Here is a 24,392-nt window from a genome sequence, read left to right on the forward strand (position 1 = left end):
TCCAGATAGAGTTTGCCCTGCCATCCTGAAGCATTGTGCTACTGAGCTGGTTCTAGTGTTCACAGACATCTTCATTGCATCCTTGGTGTCCTGTCATGTTTCTGTCTGTTTTAAATCCTCCACTATCATCCCTGTTCCAAAGAAAGCCAGGATCACAGGACTGAATGACATTGTGCGTTATGCTGAGAAGGTGATCGGCTGCAGCCTGCCACCTTCATTCATGACCTGTACAGTATGTCTCGAGGACCCAGAGACGTGCAGGTCAGCTTGATTCTGAGGTCGGTGGGAGGTGGGATGGTGGAGTGACATAAGAGGACCTTGATTGACCAGCTGGCCAAGATGCTGCTGTTGATTTCTGATAATTATGTGCCACAGGTCCCTTTCCCATAAAACATTTCCAAAAATGCCAGAATAGGTTTTTCACCTTTTTATTTGATGCATGGACCGGAAGCTCAGGTTTCCGGCTGATGTTCTGGTGCCAACTGTAATTCCTCATGGAAGTGGTTCTCTCCAAGAGTATGTTTGAGGCATGTTTACTAGACTGGAGTCTACTTTTGGACCCACTAAATTTAATGCCAGAGAGGCTCATGAGAAGCAGAAAACAAATGGAAAGGTCTCTACCGAATAATGTAGATGATGGATTCAGGAGGGGAGTCTGCCATGACATATTGCATTGTTAGTGCCTTGGACTCCTCCGAAAAACCCCAGGTAGTGCATCCTGACAGACTGAAACGTTACACTTTGCCTCTCACTTCACAGATTTATAACCCCCGGCTCCAGTATAATGATACTGTTGTTTTATGTTTTATGTATTTTAGTTGGTCACATCACAAAATCTGATTTTTAATAATAGTTGTGATAATTAACAATTAACCATTTCATCATTCGTACAAAACAATGTGATTTAAATTCCTAACTTGTAACACTTTATCCCTAAAGAACAGACAGGCATCTGCAACTCTGTCTCCGTATCTGTGTCCGTGTGTTAAACCGCTTTGCATAATGTACCTGTTTCAATGGAAAATCACACAGGGGCAGAGTTAGGCCCCGCCAGGCCATTTCAGGCCAAGTTCTGGAAATTGCAATGGAAAAGGGACATAAGTAGTAGTTAGTTCAGATGGTTCACCTTGTTTGGCTGTGATGACCCCAGTCATAAGGCATTTATTGGCATTTCCATTCACGGGGCAGTTTCTCTTCTTCTCCAATGCTGTCTGTGTGAAATACAAATTATGTCAATAGAAAACAGGGATGATGGAAAGTTTTCTTCCGATTATTTCAACACAATAACCCATACTGCAGTCAAAGTCTGTAATCACTGTCAAAAAAAACAAACAGTATATATATATATATATATATATATATATATATATATATATATATATATATATATATATATATATATATATATATATATTCATTCCTACCTTGTACTTTACTATGTTGGACTTGAGTAGACTGACCTCCTCCTGTAAGTGGTTGTAACGCTCATGCAAGTACCTTCAAAGGTAAGCACGACATTTACATATATGGGTTAAGGATTGAGACAAAGATGAATAATATCAGAACTGACTTGTTTTCCATGCAGAGGGCATCCAAATCAATGATCCGGGCCTCATGATTGCCCAGGATGTGGTTGAGTTCCAAGTTAAGGCGTTCAGTTTTCTCCTTATACACAGAGCTCTCTACCTTCACATCATGCAATTCGTCCATCAGCTCCTTCATGTTGTCCTCCATCTCCTTGATCTGTGATGGAAAATGCAAACACACATCAAACAAACGTCACCCAATTCTAGTCTACTCATTGTGGAATAGATTTCCAACTACTGTGACTAGTGTCATAGGAAAGGAGAAAATTAACTTAATTTAAGTTTGTGCTCCCTTGTACCACTTCAACACAATGGCTGGCACCAATGCTCCACCAGACATTGAAACTCCTTTATGCACTGCGTCCGACCTCTCCAGATTATGGATGGGCGATAACTTATCGTACACGATAGACTGCCAAATACAATCTCCATAATGACAATTGTGCATCTCACGATAAATTTGATAAACACACGGCACACTCGCTGCACACGTGAACATGATGAGACTGTGACGGCGTGCTGCGCTGTCCAGCTCTGCGCCGCTTGACAGTCGAAAACCGGCGCGTGACAGTTGTATTGAGTGTAGTGGACTTTGGTTCACGATCGTAGTTCTAAACTTTTAATACAGGGAACCTTTCATAATTACATTGGTCAACTCTGAGTCTCTGGTTGTCTGCTTTGGTGCACATCAACACATGCTAGTCTCCCGCTGGCTGATGCCTCAGCAAACACCATGGTGAAAATAGCTGGATATTGGACAGACCTCCGCTCTGGTATTGGCCGCAGTATCCTCCTCCGCGTCCCCGATTAGGGTTCACTGTTCGCGGACATACTCTCACAGGCAACACTAATGCTACGAAACCAGCATCAGTTAGGGACCATCAACAAAGCAAAGTCTAAAGTGGTCTAAGTATTAGCGGAATCTTCAATAAAGCAATGGAAAACAACCATTTAAGTAGAGCATTGTGAAAAGGTTTTTCATTTCACAAGACAAAGGACTGGCAGTTTTCTATAATGATTTCGAGAATAGAATATGACTAAATAATCATTTATTCACATTATTTCTAATATTTCTTCAATAACATCGAGGAAATGTGTCTAGACTGGTCCATGGTAATAGTAAACTGTTAAGAGACATGAGATACAGCAGACAGATGGCTCAATTTAACTCCTAAGTAAAGCTGGCAGAGCAGTCTGTCAGACACGTTGGGGTTCTACCAGAGATGTGAAACACTGAATTTCTCATCTCTACACTTAGTTAACAATTATATTTAAACATAAGAAATAATGATTTTGGAGACAAACAAGATGTGAGGTAAATAACTTGTTTATCTAGAACAGACCTGGGCAAAGTGCAGCCCAGGGGCCAAATCCGGCCCTTGGACTGTATTTATGAGGCCTTACAGGAGTCAGAGTAAAACTTTTATAGTTTTACTCTGACTCCTGGAGGGATTAAATACACTGACATCATTTTTTTGTTCATTATAATGCAACTGAAACATAACTTTGTCGTTCGATTATTTTTCTTAATCGTTTGTCTTTTTTGTTGGCTATTTCAGGAGTATTTCTTCCTTAAAATACATCACAAATGAAAGTAGATTTGGAAATGTATGAGACACATCGAGAATCTTTAAAAGGTATGTGGTTGAAATTGAATAAAACACAACAAGCCAACATTTTCTGTGCATTTTAAGTGTAATTTTATATTGCACTTACATTGGCAGAAATGCATTCTTCATCAATCTACAGTGCAGGCTGGAAGTCAATTGCACACGGTACTCTCACAATAGATTTGTACATTTTGTGGTGTGTCTGACCCATCACTCACATGATATTGTCATGGCTGTCTGTGGTTGGACCCAGGTGCAAATGATTGCTGGACGACAGAAGGCACGGAGACGAGATTAAAATAATAATTTAATAGACAAAGGACAAGATATATACCCACGAACAGGAACAAAGGAAGGCACCGGAACCAGAACACAGACCGGGAGTAACATCTAAGGGCTGGGGTAAAACGAAGAAGATCACGGAAATGACAATAACAATACAGACATATAAAACGCGGACATGACAGATAGCTCATTATTTGATCACTTAGCTTTCTGTATGTCGAGTGAAATTCTATATGCGTGTCCCGCCCTATAACAAGTTTTCTTGTTGGTTAAACCACACCCAGACTCCGCCTTGTGCATGAGAAATGATTTGTTTACCTCTCTGTCCAGGTAGGTTGCACCTCTCCACCCTGTTTCTCCCTGCTCGTCTCCTTTTGTCACTCAGCCTGTGAACTGGACCTTGGATTGGCCCATTCGGTCCAACAGAGTGTATCGGGACCACCCTGAGATGGATGGCTCTTATGTGAAGTGATTTTTTTTTATCCGGCTGGTTCTAACCATGTTGGAAGGGAACTCATCTTGACGGTCTTCGCTGCGGTGTATACCAATAGTGCACCCCATTAGAGGTTGGAGCACCTATGACATATAAATAGTAGTTACCTGAGTGTAACTTAAGTTCTATGAATATGCCATCCATCCATCCATTCATCCATCCTCATCTGCTTATCCATTGCCAGGTCACGGGTGCAGCAGCTTAAGTAGGCCACACAAATTGCCCTTCTCCAAGGCAAAATCCACCAGCTCCAACTGGGGAATCCCAAGACGCTCCCAGGCCAGTGTTGAGATATAATCCCTCCTACTGTTCTGGGACAAGCCCTCGGTCTCCTTACAGCAGGCCGTGCCTGAAACACCACCAAAGAAAGACGTCCAGGAGGCATCCCTATGTGATGCCTGAACCACCTCAACTGACTCCTCTCAACATGGAGAAGCAAGGGCTCTACTCCAAGTCTCTCCCAAGTAACAGAACTCATCACACAGTGATGAAGCCATGAGAATTGTGGTACAATAAATCAATATATCTCATTAGAAACCTGTGAAACAATTAAGTTTAAGTATGATCTGTTTCCCAACACCAATGGAATGATGAACTGTGGTTCACCCATGCTGAACTCAGTCAGTTTAACAATAATGGTTACTTTTGCACAAACAGAATGTTCAGCCAAGTTTCCAAATGCGCCAGACCTGGTCTCTTTCGGAAGAAAACAGGAAATCTATCATCTGTAATGTCAGGTCAAGGTGGTGCAGCCAAACGTCCTGGATTCTGGGAAATCATATAGCGCTTCCAATGATCGGACATTTTAATATGGTCTTCTGTTTGTGTGTAATATTGTGTGTGGGATCTGAGGAACGCCCTCGGTCCTTGTGTGTATTGGATGATGTAAGGGATTCGGGGAACGCCCTCGGTCCAAATGTGTATTAAATGTAAGCTGTACTTTGATTTCTTTGATGCTGACCATTGACAACTAGATGCTGATGCTGATTTGAAATAAACTAAGTAACATCCCACACGTCTGTGATTTTCTGTACTGCGGTCTCTTCTGCTCAACGCCCTGAGATCCATAGAACCCGCTGGCCGGACAACAGAATCAAATCATCTGCAAATAGCAGTGACTGGATCCTCAGGCGACCAAACCGCAAACCCTCACCACCAGAGCTGCGCCTCAAAATCCTGTCCATGTAAACTAAAAACAGGGTTGGAGACAAAACACAACTCTGGTGGAGACCAACCCCCACTGTAATCACATCAGACTTCCACCCAACGATCAGGACACAACTCCCGGTCCTGGAATATAGCCTCGGACACAATACTCCCAAAGCACCTCCCACTTGTCCCCAGGCACCCGGTCATATGCCATCTCCAAGTCCACAAAGCACATGTACACAGGCAGGTCATACTCTCAGGCATTCACAAGAACTGTCAAGAGAGTAAACAGTTGGTTTGTAGTTCCACGGACAAGATGGAACCCGCATTGCTCCTCTTGAATCTCAGGTTCAACAATTGATCAGACCCCCCTCTCCAGCACCTTAGAGTAGAGCTTACCAAGGAAGCTGTGGAGTGTGAGTCCTCTGTCATTGTAACACCTCTGGTCCCCCTTTTTAAATAGGGGAAGCACGACCTTAGTCTGCCACTCCTCCGCTACCAACCCAGACATCCGCACAATGTTGAAGAGGCGTGTCAACCAAGACAGCCCCTCCACTCCCAACGCCTTCAGCATTTCTGGACGAATCTCATTAGCTCCCACAGCCTTGTCACCATGAAGCTTTTTTGACTACAACAGACTTCAGCCCAAGAAATCAACGAAGACTGCCCATCATCCCCCAGCTCTGTCCCCCTTACAGAGGGTGGAATGTCCGTGTTAAGGAGTTCCTCAAAGTTCTCTTTCCATCAGCCAATTACATCTTCAGTTGACGTCAAAAGCATTCCATCCTCACTGTAAACAGCTTGGGTGTTCTGCTGTCTCCCCTTTCTGAGATGCTTGACCGTTTTCCAGAAGTGCCTTGGTGCTGACCAAAAGTCTTCCTCCATGTATTCTCCAAACTCCTCCCACACCCTAAGCAGCAGCCCTTCGGGCCAACCAGTACCTTGTAACTGCTTCAGGAGTCCCACTCAACACAAGGTCTCGATAAGTCATACAGCTTCCCTGACCTTTGGTGTCCACCAAGATGTCCTTGGGTTGCCGCAGCTCATCACTGAAGCTTCAGCCATGGAGGCTTTGAACACAGAGCACTTGTGCTCGATGTCCCGAACCTCCACATGGATGCTGGAGAAAGCTTCCCATAGGTGTGAGTTGAAAACTCTGACAGTTATGTCCTCCAGACGTTCACAGTTCACCCTTAATATTCGTTTGGGTTTACCTGGTTGGTCTAGGGTTAGGGTCGGTCGAGGATCCCCCTGCCATCGGAGCCAACTCACCACCAGATAATGATCAGTAGACAGTTCTCTCATATGAGAACGTACCCGACTCATGAGAATATGATTCAGAGTAAAAGGAGAGTCAAAGTATGCACACAGTAGTTTACTTTTTTTTTCAATTGACTTCCAGCCTGCACTGTAGATTGATGAAGAGTGCATTTCTGCCAATGTGCCATATCATCACTATTTTAGGAAAGTGGCACGCAGTGGTGGAAACCCAAGACAAGAACTTGGAGCACATGAACCATCACTGCACTTTCAGTGAAAACCAGAGGTGATTCAAGCCTGTGCATAATTGTACGTTACTATCTAACATAATGCAAAAATGACAAATAATCCCGCTGATAAGTCGAGTTCTCTTTAAATCTTCAAATAAATAATAATTAAAAAAAAACCTGCATTCCGGCCTTCTCAAGCAGACACACAAGATCATCACGTTCATGTGCTGGGAAGTGACGCACGCCAACCTCCACATCTCCTAGTCTTTGTCGGGTGATGGTCATCCTCAGCAACTGTTAAAGAATAACAAAAAACAATTGCCAGATATATGCACTGTCCTGATACAAGGATATGAAGAGCTCACTTGTGTTCACCTTGTTATCACCCTGAGCTTCAGCCAGCCTCTGATTTAGCTCTTTCACTTCCTCTGAAAGATGCTTCACTGTCTCTCGACAGTCCCGCAGCATCTGAGCCAGATTCACCTAGAATGATGTATGGCAAAACAGTTTCTTTTGAATGTAATGAGTACAGTAATTCAGTATGAATTTGAAAGAAGGCTCAGTTAATCAACGCACAAGACAAATGTTGCATCAACAAGTTCTTGGGTCTCACTTTGTTACCTGGTTGCGCTTTTCAGGAGGCAAAGACGAGTCGCCATCCTGGAGAAAGGAGAAAAGACATTAGACGAGCACCTCTCAAAATTATTTGTTAAACTGCTTTTCAAACAGATGAAACCTGATCTTTTTTCTCAAAAAGAGTACAATGCAATAACAGGCTATATCATCATATACTGTATCGAGCATAAAGTATGTCAATGATATAAACAATCAAAATCATTTCTGACACACTTCATCCAGTGCCTTCTGCCAGTCTGGACCAAGCTGCAGCACTGTCGCCAGATGATGGTCCTTTTAATGAGCAAGTTGCAGTAGGAAGCACAGTCACTGAACGACCTCACTGTTCATCAAATACAGATTAGGGTTATGAAGTGTAACCCAAACAGAGGAGCAACCAAATGCAAACAAGTCATCTCGCAGCTGCTGTAACCTTTGGACATGACATTTGATTGCAAACCAGCTGGAATGAGGTAGGGAGGAGTTTTGTGAGTCTTCACCGTGAAGTGGAATGGTGAGCAGCAAGATGCAACATTGAGAAGCTTAGAAATGCAGGGCAAGCTGTGTGACGTAGGCAAGTACTCCAGGGATTCAGTACTCCAGAGCCAGGCTTTTAACTAGGAGGGCGTCTGGGCGTGTGGAAAACATGAAAAAATGGACGCCCGATTCTCGACTGTAGCTTGACTGCTAGATTACGCTGGTATATGGCAGCATCTGGGGGCCTAGCTACAGTTTGAGTTTGTAATTTTGTGTCTAAAGTTTGTAAATGTGGTTTGCACTTCTCAGCCACCGTAAGTATATCCCTTATTTAATTCATAAAACATATGTCGAACAGTCCCAATTTAATATCATTAGAAGACTTGAGGACGCACAAGGAGTTCTGTGTACTTTTTCCTGAGTCCCTGGTGTCGCTCCCTCAGTTGGTTGGCCATCAGTTTGAACTGGTCTCGCTCCTGTTGACATGTGTCCAGCTCTTTAGAGAGAATGAGCAAGGCCTCTTTCTTACTCTCCAACTTCCGCTTGCATACCAGGAACTGTAAAAGAGATGACACAAGGTCACAGGTAGTGACAACAGAAAAAGAGTTTTTTGTATGGGTACACTGATCACCATTTCTTAGGATGATGCCGATTTTTGAAACCTCTAACAGGCTGATACCAATTTTTAATTGTTTTTTTTTTCCTTTTTTTTCTCCAACTAAATCACACTTTTTTAAAAAAAAGATTAATGACACAACACTGACTAACATTGAATAGAAAGCATTGCAACTTTTAAGGCAAATAAATAACAAACAATAAAAAAGGCAAAGTGCTTAAAACAAAATAAATACATTTTATTCTCTTTTCACTGAACAATGATCAGATGAAACCCACAATGTAAACTTAATTAATCACTTGTAAAATACCAGCATGTTGCCTTATAACCAGACAGACCATTCCCCTTTTCATTGGCTACGTGTCCTGGGAAAAAATATATGGGTCCTGGTGCGCGATTAGCTCCTGCGCACCTGCGGTCCTCAACAACAGAACTCGGCTGCTCTTAGCAAACTAGAAACTCAATTAGCAATGGTTTCACCGACAGTTGGCTCCGTTTAGCATTTGTTCGTTAGCCACGCCACCGTTGACAGTTGTTTTTCTGCATCACGCTTGACAATTAATCAATACACACCATCGACACAATACACACCGTGTACACACCGTGCAGTGAATTGGGGAGTGGTGACAGAGCAACTGAAACATGGTGAATGGACTGCATCTCTGCTGTGTGTAAAACCGGACACCGATGCAGAGTGTTCTAGAGTTCATGATCATAGTTTTAAATGTACAGTTAACTGATGTGATTGAAAAATTATTGTTACTGTACAGACTCATGGAAAATTACTGACATTGTTCAGACAAATGGAAAGTTACTAGTGAAGGCTGCCTCATTGTTATTGGTTGCACCATTCCTCCTTGTGATCAGAGACTGAGCGTCTCATGCTCAAGGTTGTTGCTACATTCTCGCTTGTTAACTTTTGTTTGTCGAGTGTGTATGGTCACTGAGCTTTCCTCAGTGAGAGTTTCAACTTCATACTGTAAACTTGAATTCTCACTCTCTTGGCAAACATTCTTCAATAAATGTTCATGAAAGAGAATTGTCTGTTTATTGAAGTCAAGAAATTCCACAACACCAAAGAAACTCAAGAGTTCATATTGTTTATGTGATTAAATCCAACTACGCGTCTGTCCCGACAGAGAAGGATTTTTTTTTTTCATAATTGTAGTTTTCGATGCGTTTAATTCAAATAAATGCTCAATACTACATTAGCAGTTACAGACTCTGATTTGATCTGATGACCTACGCTAACCCGGGGCTACATTACGGTGTTGCTACTTTTCTTCTATTATGGTGCTTCAACTATCATGTGTGGACCCAGAATGAACCCCCCACAATCAACATCATATTATGCCGCATAAAAGCACATGCTTAGATTTCCAAGGCTAAAATTGAAATTTCAAAGTGAAATATGTGGCAGTGCCATGTTTGTTCTTGGAACATGCTGAAAAAAACAAAACATTGAAGTGGCTGCAATGGCATGTCCACAGCATGGAATTATGTCAGTCCTTCCATGAATGAAATTGATATCCCAATAACCTCAGAAAAAAATTGCAATTCCATTTTTTACTACAATCAGCAAACAAGCAACACAATTTCGTAAATAAATGGGCAAATAACACAAAGGTGTTCTTCATGAACAACACTATATTATAAATTGTTGCTAAATTGTATGCTTCATTGAAGTCACCAGCGCGTTTTTCTGTCCATGAACACACACCATGTGGAGGACAGGACAGGCACTTGTCTCTGAAGTTGTACCTAAATCAATTGTTCTCCCACACAACACCGTCTGTGCAATCGCAGTCGGAATGATCAAGTCACATCAACAGTGCAACTTGTTGTTTCTGTGATGTTAATATCGTGAATGTTCTTAATTTATCATATCATGATGTAGATAGGCTAACAATCTATCATTCAGCGCTAAGTCTTAAACTACTTACAACAACAACATGGTTAAATTACTTGCAGCAGTTTGAATAGTTAATACATAAAACATGGTTAGTATTATTTGTAATTATGGATGCTTCAGTCAGGGTATTTGCTGCAGATCATCGATTCCATATAAATTTGTAATCAAAATGGTGAGTCCTTTAGTGTACATGATGTGAAAAAATTAATTCAGGCACGTTTTTATATACTTCTTGAAGAATGAAAAAAAAAAAAAAAAAAAGAAAAACCTTGCAGAATGTAGGAACTTTTAATTCAATGTGAGGAGTCGCAGTTTGGTGAATCTCGAGAGACTTGCTGCTGTGTCCATGACGTATGTATATAATGGCCACTTGCAGCGGGACTCCGAGACAAAGAAGACTGGATTTACTAAAGTTTCCACTTCAAACTTATTCAAAAGTTTCAGAATCAGGTAGGGCTGGGTATCGATTCTAATTTCAAGAATCGATTCGATTCCGATTCTCATGACTTAGAATCGATTATCACGATTCAATTCGATTCGATTCGATCCGATCCGATCTCGATTCAGGTTAGTATTTAAACCATTTTCTGAGCTGTTGGCATGATCACATGACAAGTTACACAACGTATTAATACTAGTATCATATTGACATTCAACAGGAAATTAATGAAGGATTCATAGTAAATGATAATAAAGATCCAGACACAGAACGCCAGATGTGACTGCTCATGGGACTGGTGCATTATTAGAAATATGACATGAAAAATTCACCCAAAAGATGCTGCTGTTTAATACTAATGCGTTTTTATTTTATTACCAAAATGAAAAAAAGATATTCTCAGCCATTGAAATGTAAACAGAGTGCTGGTGACTGACTTCACAGCAACCTGACGGTCATTGGTCAGTATGTAAACAGTTCTATGTGGTCTGTAGTACGTACGACAAGAAGTCCCACTCCTCATCAATATAGTGAGTTGTCAGATTCGTGTAAGATTGCGAAGATGTCCACGCATCACTTGTAATGCCCCCCTGACTGCTGACTGAAGCTTACTTTTCACGTTTTCTTTGACTGACTGGTGCATGTTTGGGATAACAGACGTTTGCGAGACACCGTAACATAGTGAGGCTCTGTTACTTTCATTAGCCGCCTGAAGCCCTCGTTTCCAACGACGGAAGACGGGCGCATATCTTTGCAAATGAAGCCCGCAATCGCTTCAGTTATTTTGACAGAGCGTGTAGAATTACCCGGTAGTGGTAAAGTTCGCTCGAGTTTCATTTGTTGTGGCCCGGTGGATGGCTTGGACAGGAGCGCTGGGTGATGTCGCGTCACGTGACTCGTGAGGTGGGTCATATTTCCGCAATACTGCAACACGTCCAGTACCTCCATTAGGCATACGTGCTAATTGCTATGCTTTTGTCGAGCGCGTTTTTGGTTTGGTCGCGTCTGAACGTTGCTAGTGTTGCCACTGTGAGGAGGCATGTTGTTTTGACTTTGGTGTCCCAGGTGCGCGCATGCGCACTTCACCCAGAGAATATGTGTTAAAACGTAAATTAATTAATCCGATCTTTGGACCTACGAATCGATTTTATGGAATTGATATACGAATCGATTCAGAATCGGAAAATCGATTTTTTAAACACAGCACTAGAATCAGGTGGCTGGCGAAGGCTGCACTCAATTCCAAAACGGTGATGGATTCGGTCGTTTTCGCTTCCGTGTAAACGACACCTGACTGGACATCTAGCTTGGTGAAAATAATAATTAATAAATATTTTTCTGAAAGTCACACTCGGACCGGAGAGTGTTGATAAGAATTAGCTGCACGAACAGCCTGCTGCTGAGGAACCATCGTTTTCCCAATCATGACGCCCAGAAAACTTTGCATGCTCTGTCAAGTGCTGGTGCTTTAAATGGCCTATTTATTTCGTGGCATCAGGGTCTTTTAATGTGCATTCCTGCATAGCATTTTCCCATGCAAGTGCTGCAGGATGCAAACTTTACATGACTGATTGAAAGAACCTCCACAGCAGACATGCGGCTTCCGAGTGAGCAGCGAATAGGGAGGAGTGAACGCATCACAACCAGCTGGGCTTCATCATAGTGCCACAGCTGTCACACCTGATCTTCGATGTGATAGACAATGACAGGTAGGGATTGGAAAACACACTGATTTTTTGATACAAAGGGGATGAAAAATGACAATGTTTAAAATAGAATGAGAAACTTTTATTAACTTGAAAGATACAACTACAGATGAATAAACAATAGAAAAATCATAATCACTGGGAATTAAAAAATAAATCTCCCAAAGAAAATCTCACCCATGTCATATAAAAGTATTACAAGCAATTATTGTTTTGCGAAAAAAAAAAAATAGAAGAAAACAAACTGGATGAACAAAAATTGCCACATTTCCAACATTTTTGGTTGTCTGAGGTAAAAGCACACAAAAAGAAAAAATATGGGGGAAAGATAGATGTCCTAAGTGATGTAATAACATGCGTTTTTCAAATGCAAAAATGCACCATGAGTCTGTGCCACCATGGAACACCCGCCACTGTTCTATTCAGCTCCACATCTTTAAAAGGTTGCACAACAAAAAAACATTGGTTTTCATCAATTAGAAAGAGCCAAGGACTCTGCTCCCGGAAGTAACTTTGATGCGATGTATAGCCTGGACAGCGGCCGCGAGATTCCAAACATCACCTCAATGCATTCACTTGACACATTGGTGTGATCATGGCAGTTTGACAGGAAAGTTTGAATAAACAAGCTCTGAATCGAAGCACGTGTGTTGCTGTTTCTAGTGTGATGCCACTCACATTGGCAATGCTAACGTAAAAGTAACTCACACTTCTTCATTAATTGAGGATTCATTTTGAGTTCGTTCTTTTTTTACATTTTGGCAACACACTTTAACCAAATAGTGAATTAAATTGTGTGTTGCGTTGCTTCAGCGGCACCCGGGCTGGCTTATGTACATCAAGGCAACAGGCAGATGTTGATCATCTTAATTTGGAGTTTTTTCTTAACATCTCAAGTTCATGGCATGATTTCTTCAAATTATATTTATGATCTGATCAATTTGTGATCTTGACTTAATCCCAGTCTCCTGCTCGTCTCATTATCCTTCATGTTTCCTTTCTACGTGGAATAAATGCATTATTGCAGTTGTTTTCTTTTTCAGTGGTACATAGTGATATATCATTGACATTTCTCACATTATATCAGATATCGTGCATTGTGATCATACTGTTTTCGTGGGCCACATATTGCCATATTACCCCTACTTTTAAAGGCACACAAGGGATCGGAAAATGGAATTGTTTCAACAACTGGATTTTAGAACTTTACGTCTCCCTCTGTGATTTAAAGCTTATATGCAATAAACACAAGCATATCAATGTGGTGCTCTGTCAGTCTTGCTCTTTTGGGTTGGGTTGCAAATTTGCCCTGATGTAATAAATACTCTGAGATGCAACTTGAATCATCTATGCACAAATATCTCTTGTCGAGATGGGCAAAAGTAGGCACGGCACTCTTGTGCATTTTCCACCATGTTGAAGTCTCTGAACTCAGGCATGGCTTCACATAAAGGCAGTTCATTCTTAAACCTCAGCTTTGTATCAGTCATCTACAGATGCAGCTGATTCAGCTTTTCCTTGAACCTTTTTGTCTCGTTGAATATTTGGTAGCTGTCCCTTCAGATCTGTTTTTAATGTCTTTGATTGCTGTCTGGGTTGGATTGATGGTGTGGCTTACAAACCTGGAAGTCCTGCAGGATGCAGACTCTGTACATCAGGGGTCACCAAACTGTTCCAGAAAGGGCCGCAGTGCGTGTGGGCTTTTGTTCCGACCAATCAAGCACACACAGCTTCACCAACCAGGTAATCTTGAATTAGTGATTGTCAGTCAGTTGCTGCTACTTTCAGCTGACACCTGATTGGTTAAACTGTGTGAACTTGGTTGGAACAAAAACCTGCACCCACTGTGGCCAGAACAGTTTGGTTACCCCTGCTGTACATCATTCACACGACATTTCACCTTTTCCTTTCAATGTGACAAAACTGTCCTTAAATCTGGGATCAAGAAAATTGGTTGTGTTCAATGCCATCCATCGGTGCCTGTCTGCATATCACTTCTCCGAATCTGTTCATATTTTTAGCTTTTAGCTGATGTTTTGGTAACCCCCTTTCTTCTCCTCAGTGGTTAAAGTGGTGAGTGAGTCGCCACTCAGAGCATCTGTAAATGAGCTAGTGGGTAAGTATCTGTTTTAATGTTTCAGGAATGGCGATCTCTGAATTTTAAGGCATGAGGCACCACTTCTTCCTGTGATCAGCCAATACTGCACAGACTGCTTGCTGTTGTTAAAAGAACCTCTGTGTTCTTGTTTTGAACACAGAGTCCCAACATGTTGGGTCACTGTGAATCTGTGTTCAGGCAGCTGCAATGCTTTCTGTTTTTTATTCATCTGTAGGGTCATCTTCGGAGACCTAGTGGAAGCCGATACAGTTTTCTTCAAACCTCTTCATGCTACAGTGCCAATCGCCAGACCCTTGCTGACGACCAAGTCTAAATTATGCCTGAAGCATAGGATCCATGTATATTGTTGCAAAATCTTTTTTTTTTTTTTATTATTATTATTTGACACATCTGTGGTGATGTCTGCCATATTAAGATGACTCCTGTACCTCTCGTACATCTCTTCTAATGCTTCTTTCAAACTTTCCCCACTGTTCTCTGTACTTTTGCCAACTCAGTTCAAACACAAGCTCTGCATGTCCCAGGACTTATAAACTGTATAGTTACAGCCTTGAAAGAAGACACAGCACTCCTGGTCCTTAGGTCAATTATGCATGCAAAGAACAATTTCCCTGTTGGCTGCTTTCAAAGAGCACTGGTATACAGTAGTTGGCTGTATTTTAACAGCCGGTCTGCTTCCCTCAGCTTCATTCTGCATCAAGAGTCATGTTTTCAGATGATGTCCAATTAACATTCTCATTGTTTCTCTCTGTGGATCGTATGTCCCTTGCAAGTTGTCCCTCGCCATAACCTGTAGAAGCATTTGCTGTAATGGAAAATAATTGTTATTGTTCAGAAAGTTACTGATGAAGACTGCCTCATTGTTTTTAGTTGCACCAATTCTCCTTGTTTTCAGAACTGTGTCCCATTTTTCACCCTAACACTTGCACTTAACAATGTCATTAGGTGTCAAGTGCCCTCCAATATTAAGTGCCCTCCGACGATGAAGTGAGAAGTGATTGAGTTCCCTAAGAATTGGGACATCGCTGTCATGTCCGCACTTTATTCCTTTCTGTTTTTATTGTTGTATTCTTTCCGCGCCACCTCGTTGAGCTTAACTCCGGGTGTGTTTTCTGTTCTCCCAGTTAGTAGGCTGTGATTCTAATTTGCCTCTCGCTTTCCAGATTCTTCCCAAGTTCCTGTGTGTTGATCCCAGTCCGTGTTTTGGTTCCCATCGCCTTTAGTTATCAGTTATTTGGCTATTTATTTTGTAAATTCCATTGATTAAATCTTGTAATTTAATCGACCAACACTTACTGCACTTGGGTTCATTCATCCAGCACCATGACAAGCACTTCACTTTGGCATGACGTCTTCACTTATGTTGCGAAAAGACAACGTAAACACCATTGGCTGGCGTGGTTTTTTTGTTTACTGTGCATTAAGCGTTCAAGACATTTTGGAAATGCCAGCTCCTGCATTTTTCTACCTCTTGCATCTGTGCTGATTGTCACTGACATTGGCACCTGTTAGCCTCGTCGTTATTTTGTGGTGATACATCTGTTAGAGGCATGTCGACGTTAACATTAGCCTGAATGCCAGCCAACTGTTGATGAAGAGATAACAGCATACACATTGTTTTATGTGTGTAATGTATGTGACAATGTATTACGAATTTTGTCCGACATGGTAGACTGTAGGTCAGTAGCGTGTGCCATAAGGAAAAAGTAACCTTACTACAGATACATTACTAAAATGTCCTTGTTATCCTATCCCCTACTGTTTTTAAGTCATGTTATTAATTGGCACTTTGGCTGCCATCAAGTTATGATATGATTTAGAAAAGTACGAAAACAGTGATGTATTATTCTCAAGTTCCATGCACTGAATAAAGCAACACAAGTGTTAACGTCTAAATGCTGACTTGTTGCCATTTTCCAGACTGGCCATCCACTGACATACTGTACGTTGTACGGAAAGTGACCGTCCTGCGCTCGTGGTTTGACATGGAGTCTGCCTCATCACTCCCTACAGAGAACCGGTAAATAGCCAAGTACAAGCAAAGTTCAATTTCCACCTGTCAAATTGGCGTTCATTTATAGAAAAAGCTTTTGGCATGATGAAAACACTGTGGAGGTCGACACTCTTCAAGGTTCTGGAAGTCAGATCAACATTTGCACCAAAAGTAATAGGCTCTTGTGCCTTTCTTTATAATGAGTGTCTACACAGCGGAGACGTTTTGGAACCTGATCAGGATGTGGCATGGGACAACATGAACACCGAACTCCCGCTGCAACTCTCTGATACAAATTAAACTCCACAGAGTGTCACAAGGGACAGACTAGCTACCCTTACATGATATCACAAGCCATTCATTGAAAAAGCAATCTGAAAGCAATCTTCATTGAAACTTTAATCTGAAAACAATCTGAAAATTTAAAAAATACCAGCTTTCACATAAAAAAGAAACACAGCTCACTGTTATGGCAATTTGTCCACTTGTTTTACAAAAAGGCTGGGGAACCTCTCTGTCTTGGCCTCTGTTTCCTTATGCCTTTTTGGTTCTATGGCAGATTCTCACTTTAAAAAAATCAAGTCCTTTTTCTTGGAGATGGGCTGGTGAGCGGTGAAGAACCAGGTGCGGCAGAACCAGAAGGCCCTGGCGGTAAGGGTGCTGGTGTGGATAACACAGTTGGGGGGATGTGGTTGGGGCAGTGGATGATGAGGGACATGGATGCTCCATGGGAGGTTCGACGATAGCCTTGAGTAAGGCAGGAGAAATACAAGAATTAATGCAAGCTGAAGTCATAGCACAACCTTCATATGTTCCTTTATATGCTGGTGTATTATAGGAATATAGGAAGATTTATTAGTCAATTCAATTCTTGCTTCTCTTGACTTACCTTTAACATTTGTGTTAATGAAGCAGAAATTAATACATTATTTAAAAAAAAACATGATCTTGATGAGGTCTGACAGGACTGGTCATGCAGCCAGCCAATAACATAGGGTCTCAAATTACCTTGAATTTCATTTTTAAATGTTCGTACTTCTTGACAGCCAGCTGACCAGTAACTTTCCTCTCCAGGCCGAGCTCTTTGACTGCTTTCCTATAACACGTAATGATGAACATGAGGGTGGGTGAATGCTACATATAAACAGTAGGTTAGACAATTTTACTCCCAGTGCTGCTTTGTGGCAAATTTCTATTTTTTTTTCATTATTAGCCCAAAACTTAATGAGGGCTTTGTTCTGTTCCACAAAAATTCAGTAAACTGTCGCGATGAACGTCGTTATCCCAAGTGACCGAGGCAATTTATCCATACGGATGTATACCCATGAGAGAAATTAGTTAAACCGTGAACTTGACAAAAAGTGTCACTACCCACACCGCGAAGGACTCTTGCTAAATTTGTGTAAAATTTGCAATATTCATGTTTTAACACAGAATTATGGAATTGAATTGTATTTACATCAAAGATTACCTTTTTTTCTTTTTTTAAACATACTTAATTGTAAAAAAATATATACTTACATTTGCACTCATTAACGGATCCCGACGCCATATTGGCATGCATTGAGGTAGTTCGCAAAGTACCCTGGGAATCCAACTGTACTTCACCTTCCCACTTGGTTTCAAGTCAAATTTGGTGCCCCCTCGGTTTGAAGGGATCATTTGAAGTGATGAACATCGAGCACCCTCGGTCTCGGAGTATTGGGACACACTACACTTACACGTGAACACTCAAAACCAAGTGTTAGGGTCAAAATCCCGTGTTAGGATGTGAGGGTGAAATGAGGGTGATCTGTCAGGCCTCACTTATCTTGACACAGCAAGTGACATCAACCCAACAGTTCAAAAGCTTCCATTGCACCTTCAGGAAAAGTGTAGAACTTAGTAAAATATCCCTCGTTCTTACTAAACTTTGGCTTAGAGCAGGGTAACATTCTGAATGATCGCAGCTTTTACTTCAACATGAACACAGATGTGGCTCTAAAAACTGTGAAAAAATATATACTATAGAAAACTATGTGGAAGTTGTCTAGGCCCCCAAGCCCAAGCCTGTGGGTCATTTGGTACCGGGCCGCGCAGAAAGCATAAATGACTTTCATTACTTCTGTTTTATTTATTTTGGAATCTGAAAGATCACCGGATTCTCTGTAACAGAGGTCATCCTTAAAAACATCCGTAAAAAGAAAGCTACATTTAATAGACAGTATCGGGAGTCCTAATTAAAATACGGATTTATCCGAACGGGAAATTCCCACGCACCAAGCCCACTCTGCATAATATGCGGCGACCGGCTCTCTAATGAGGCAATGAAGCCATCAAAACTGCGTCACCACTTGGAGACCAAATAACCTGCATTAAAAGACAAGCCTTTGGAGTATTTTCAAAGCGTGAACAAGAAGGACAGAAACAATTACTGAGGGCCACAACATCAACAAATGCGAGTGCTCTGAGAGCCTCATACTTGGTGGCTAATCGTATTGCTAACACTAAAAAGCCATTCACCATTGGCGAAGAATTGATTCTGCCCGCCACTTAAGACATTTGCCGTGAACTTCGAGGAGAGGCTGCAGTTAAAACGATAGCGCAGGTGCCTCTTTCGGCAAGCACCGTCACTCGACACATCGAGGAAATAGCACTCCAGGACGATGAGTCTACAGATATTAACAACAAGGCAATATCACTTGTATCGTGCAATATGTTCATCAGGAGGATGTGCATGAGGATATCATATGTGCACTGTCATTGCCAATCAAAACCACGGCCGCAGAACTATTCAAATCCCTTGATGATTATATATCAGGAAAACGACTGTCTGGTTTAACCAGGAGGTTGCACCTGAATGTGAGTCTACACATTGTGTCATTCACAGGGAGGCTGGCTAGCCAAAAATGCCACCGGAATTTAAATGTATTGAATGACGTCATTAAAGTTATTAACCATATCAAAGCATATGCCCTTAACTCTTTAACATGCAACTTTATGAGGAGATGGACATGAAGCACAGACGCCTTCTCTTATATACAGAAATAAGATGGTTATCATTCTCCCAGCTGGTGCATGATCACCAGTCTTTGCTATACAAAGAGTTTGACCGCTACTTCCCAATCACAAAAGATCTACGAACCGCCAAAGAATGGATCTCAACAAACCAACGTGTCTGTGCAAGAAGATCAACTGCTGGAGATCGCAAATGACAGCGGCCTTAAAAGTATGTTCGAGACAACAACTCTGACGGTGTTCTGGATTAAAGTCATGGCTGAATACCATGAGATCGCCACAACAGCACTGAAAACATTGTAGCCATTTCCTACATCTTAACTGTGTGAAGCAGGGTTTTCTGCAGTGATGGCGACCAAAACAAAATTACGAAGTAGACACACTTTGGGTGTCACTGTCTCCTATTACCCCTAGATAGGACCGCTTGGTTGCAGAAAAACAAGCTAAGGGCTCCCACTGATTCAGCCTTGTGGTGAGTTGTATTTTTCATGCACTTTGTATTTGCGGAGTATCTTATTTTGAAGGCACGTTTAAACGTTATCATAGCAACCAGAGAGGACGTTACTCATGTCATGATTCGTGTTTATTATTGTGTATAAAAAAATACCACAGTTTTCATGCAGGTCACCTTCAAGGCTGGTCCCTGAAAATACAATCTGACATTAAACTAGTCCGTGGGGCAAAAAAGGTTGGGGACCGCTTCCCCCGAGAGATCACCATCACTTCACTCAGGCCAGGCATCGTGCTTTGGTCGGCTGCTACCAAGTGTGCCATGCTCATAGAACTCACCATCGTCTGGGAGGAGGAAATCCAAGCTGCCAACGAGCAGAAAGCAGCCAGGTATACAGATCTGGCTACCAAGTGCAGAGAGGCAGGCTGGTCCACGTCCATCTACCCTGTGGAAAGGCTGTCGGGGCTACGTCAGCACATCAACAGCAAAGCTGCTTCGAGATGTGGGAATGACCGGACGAAGCTACGAAGAGAAAACAAGGCCCTTGCCGAGGAAGCAGAGAGAGGAAGGGTCTGGCTGTGGCTGAGGAGGAGGGATAAGAACTGGGGGTCAAGGCAATGAAATGGGTCAGCTGCAGGGGGTGGCAGGGAGACGTCCCTGCCACCGCTCCGCCACCAGGAGGCGCTCCGGGGTTAAAGAAAGTGAAACTCCAATGAACGGTGGTCCCTGGCTGACGACCCTGCAGCTGACCCAAGGTGCCGTAGGAGGCGCGTCAGGCATATTTGCCCAGAAACAACACCACATCTGTACAATTAAGCAGACACAAGAGAAGCACTGAATACGACAAAGACATAATGTCTGATGCTCATAAAGTCTCACCCTTTACACACGTGTTGAGCATTTACAGAAAAAAAACATTGAAGAGCGCATGACACTGGTTATAGAGAAGAGAGATATCTGCTTCAAGTGCTGTTCTTCCACAACTCACATCTCAAGAACTCTAGGACGAACATTTAGTGTTCTCTGGGCAAGTGACTGACATAACACAGCACTTAATCCCGGACCTCCACCTTAGGAAAAAAAGAGGCTACACCCGCATCTGTGCACGAGCGATGGAGAATGAGGAAGGCTTAACACACTTTCAGGTCGACATCAAACGCACGGCAAAGATCTCTTAAAACGATCATGCTCAAAGATAAGTCTTGTGCAAGTGTATCCTGCAGGCTGTAGAGAACAGCCAGTGAAGTAGACAATTTTAGATGAAAACAGCAACAGATCACTTGCACAAACGCAGTTTATCAACAACCACAATTTGTGTGACACTTACACACTGCAAATCTGTGCTGGTGTTGAGCAATCAACAGGAAAGAGTCTGTGGTTATGAATTAGAATCACTTGATGGAACCTTTTCCATGCTGTTGCCAAAGTTGATTGAGTGCAATGACATACCAGTCAATCGTGAAGAAATTAGGGCAGGGCGATATTGAAAAAAAAAACTCATCTCGATATGTTTCTGCTATATCTTGACATACAATATATATACTGATAGATTAAAAAACGAATAAAAAAAAAAATATATATATATATATATATATGTTGTGCGCGCTGCAAGACCTTTTCTTACTCGTGTCTCGTTTTCTCTTGTTGGCTATTTCTTCCTCGTGCGTGTTTGAGGGTTCCACCACCGAGCGCTTTTTGTTGTTTGAGCTTCGTGGATATATCCGAGTGCGGTTTTGGCTGTCCCCGTTAACTGGCTTTATAACAATTCGCCTCTCTTCTGTTTTCAGGTTTTCCCCCGTCCTTGGATGTTTTCCTCGCTACGCGTTTTTGGATAGTGATGTGCTTAGTTCTTTGTCTCCTGACTGTTCCCTGTTATTTTTGGATTTGTTGTTGATTAAAGTTTGTAAAACCTCGTCTTGTCAAGTCATCTGTGAGCCAGTTACTAATTAGGACCTGGGTCTGTTCACCTGAGCCAACCATGTCACACCCTTTGCTATACGTGTGTATGTGAACATGATTATCCAAACAAAATCATTCAATGCATGCATGAGGTCTTCTGAGCACACAAACTGAAGAAAGCTTGTTTTCAGGCCATTCTCAAGAAAAGTAGGAGCATGTTTTATTGGCAAGTACTGGCAATATTGAAGTCATTTGAGAAGACTCCTCACAATTTATTTCCATGTTGGAGCAGAGAAATCGTGACTGAGAAAGGGCACTTTCAAAGTTTTTCCAAGGGTAAAACACTCACACAGTATCTCTGACTATGCCAGACCCACTGCCCTTCTCTACTGTATTGTCTGGAAGGACGTCTGAATTCTAACGCTTTCTTCAAAATATCTGGGTCAGAAAATGCAGCAATCATATCATTAAAAATATTTGAATGGCGCAAGTGCCAGCATATTTCAGGCAAAACATTATGGGGGCTTTGCGGTATCTCTGGTAAGCTTTGAGGTTTTTCATCACGCCAATAGATCACTGTCTCACTGAGTGAATCATCATTTGCTTCTAAAATAGCATAGTTGGCGTCCAACAGTAGACTTGAGCTGGCAAGATGTGTAATGGTTGCTGAAGAGTCTGGGGGGAAAGCAACAATGGCAACAATAAATACCTCTGTAGGGGAGCCATTGGGAATATTTGTGAAATTTCTGTCCATTGAATGTCCATCATCTATCACAACAACACAGCCGGGGTCATCATTAGCCTCATCTGTTAGCATTAACTTTGGATTAGTAAATATGTACATGAAGAAGAAGTGGGAGTTTAACAGTCTCATATATCAGTGCGCTGGGCACATCCTTGGGAAAAGGATTTTGCTTGAAATCCCAAACATCAAATTCAAAATCAAATTCAGGACCTTTGCCGGATTGGAAAAGAACAGTAACTTTGGAAAGAATAGTAACTTTCCTTTTTTAATATCTCATCATATTTATCCTGAATTTAAAGAGAGACCTTTCTTGTCCCACCACGTTATTTTGCTCTGATCTGTTCCGTCAATTGGCCATCATTGTGAATCCATCCAATTTCAATAAGTTTTGTGGATGTCTTTATTCATGTTATTCGTGTGGTATTTGAGGTTTTTGGCTCCTCCAACCTCCTGTTGCTGGAATGGAATAAAATTAGATGGAATAAAATGCACCATTAGCAGGATGACCGCTATGTAAATCTGGTAACAGGACACATTAAATTAAGATGAAATACATTGATCAGGATTTACACAATAAATATAGAAATGAATAGTTCCATAAAATGTAAATGCATATGTCTAATCTCATCACGATTACTTTTTTAGTTTAGATTGGTAGGACTATCCATTGATCATAGTAGTCTTAATCTCATAGTATATGAGGGGAAGGGGTGGAAGAGGAGGGAAGTGTGCAGAGAAGAGGATTATAAAAAGTAAGTAACACCTGAAAGCCAAACAACCAACGTGCACAGTGTATGCCGCGGCTGTGGCACCATGTGTCAATGTAAAACTGCACACATAGTAATGGGACACCAACTGTTCATTTTGACAGATCAGGGAGTAACAGTGTTTGTAGCTTCTGAAGCGTTTACTATGTCATCCCTTAGACAGCAACGTCTAATGTGCGTTTTGACACAACCTCACATCTCTTTTGTTCAGACAGGAATCAAGATCGCAAAATGCGTCCTTATCTATCACCAATGCCCCTCACGGGAGGAAGAGTTCTCTTCACAGATGGCTGTTGCTGCAGACACATCTCCGGACCATTGCAGCCGTGGTGGAAGCAGACAGCCCCGCGGACCCAAATTCACCTTTCACTCTGATCTGGTCAAGTGACGAGTTCACTAAACCTTCCACACAAGCAGCCGAGCTGATGGCAGTGTGTAAGGCCCTGGAGCAGTGTGGAGGTGAGGAAGTGATGATTTATTGGGATTCAGCATATGTTGTGAGTTGTTTGTTTGTGGACTTGGCAGCATGGAGGCAACGTGGTGTTGTGACAGCAACTGGGGAGCCAGTTGCACATGAGGGTCTCATACAGAGATTGGATGAAGCAGTTCAGAGGCCCTACAATGTAGCGGTTGTTAAGTGTCTGGGACACGTGAAAGCGCACACATTGGTTGCTCAGGGTAAGAAAAGAAGCACATGGTCTGTCTCACGAGAGTTGCAACAGCGTCATGTCAATGCTACGTGCGTGGTGGCACCCAGCTCTGTTGAGGAGGGAGAAGGACTTTTGCTTAAAATGTGAAATCTGTCAGAGTTTCAGGATTTGTCCAACGACCAAGAGGGAGATGCAGCAGACGGAGTCAGCGAAGACTCCTGGTGGAGTGGTGGTCATGGATGACATGATTACTCCAGTACAAGGGAAAAGGTACCTGTTGGTGATCGTGGACACCATTTCAGGGTGGCCAGAAGTTTATCCGTGTGCAAGGGAAGATTCAATTGTGAATTACTACATTCCAACCCATGGGTTTCCAAGAAATTAGATTTGACA

At 42.1% G+C, this 24,392-nt stretch overlaps 1 protein-coding gene across 7 annotated transcripts in view; it reads right to left on the reverse strand.

The window, feature by feature from the left end:
* LOC128755661 (coiled-coil domain-containing protein 149-like) overlaps window positions 1–24,392 on the reverse strand; it is a 46,338-nt gene that overhangs the window by 16,073 nt on the left and 5,873 nt on the right. For 4 of the 7 annotated variants that reach the window (XM_053859543.1, XM_053859548.1, XM_053859549.1 and 1 more), the window contains exons 1-8: window positions 20,277–20,509; window positions 8,101–8,262; window positions 7,235–7,273; window positions 6,989–7,096; window positions 6,791–6,907; window positions 1,571–1,743; window positions 1,425–1,497; window positions 1,127–1,211 (exon numbers count right to left, since the gene is read on the reverse strand). In XM_053859543.1, the coding sequence (XP_053715518.1) occupies window positions 1,127–1,211; window positions 1,425–1,497; window positions 1,571–1,743; window positions 6,791–6,907; window positions 6,989–7,096; window positions 7,235–7,273; window positions 8,101–8,262; window positions 20,277–20,378 (859 nt within the window). In that variant the 5' untranslated portion in view covers window positions 20,379–20,509. Of the gene's footprint in view, window positions 1–1,126; window positions 1,212–1,424; window positions 1,498–1,570; window positions 1,744–6,790; window positions 6,908–6,988; window positions 7,097–7,234; window positions 7,274–8,100; window positions 8,263–20,276; window positions 20,510–24,392 lie in introns of those variants that run through there. The other 3 variants (XM_053859546.1, XM_053859544.1, XM_053859545.1) reach the window with 3 other exon arrangements.

Source organism: Synchiropus splendidus, chromosome 3, assembly GCF_027744825.2.
Source record: "Synchiropus splendidus isolate RoL2022-P1 chromosome 3, RoL_Sspl_1.0, whole genome shotgun sequence".
In the NCBI taxonomy this organism is placed as follows: domain Eukaryota; kingdom Metazoa; phylum Chordata; class Actinopteri; order Syngnathiformes; family Callionymidae; genus Synchiropus; species Synchiropus splendidus.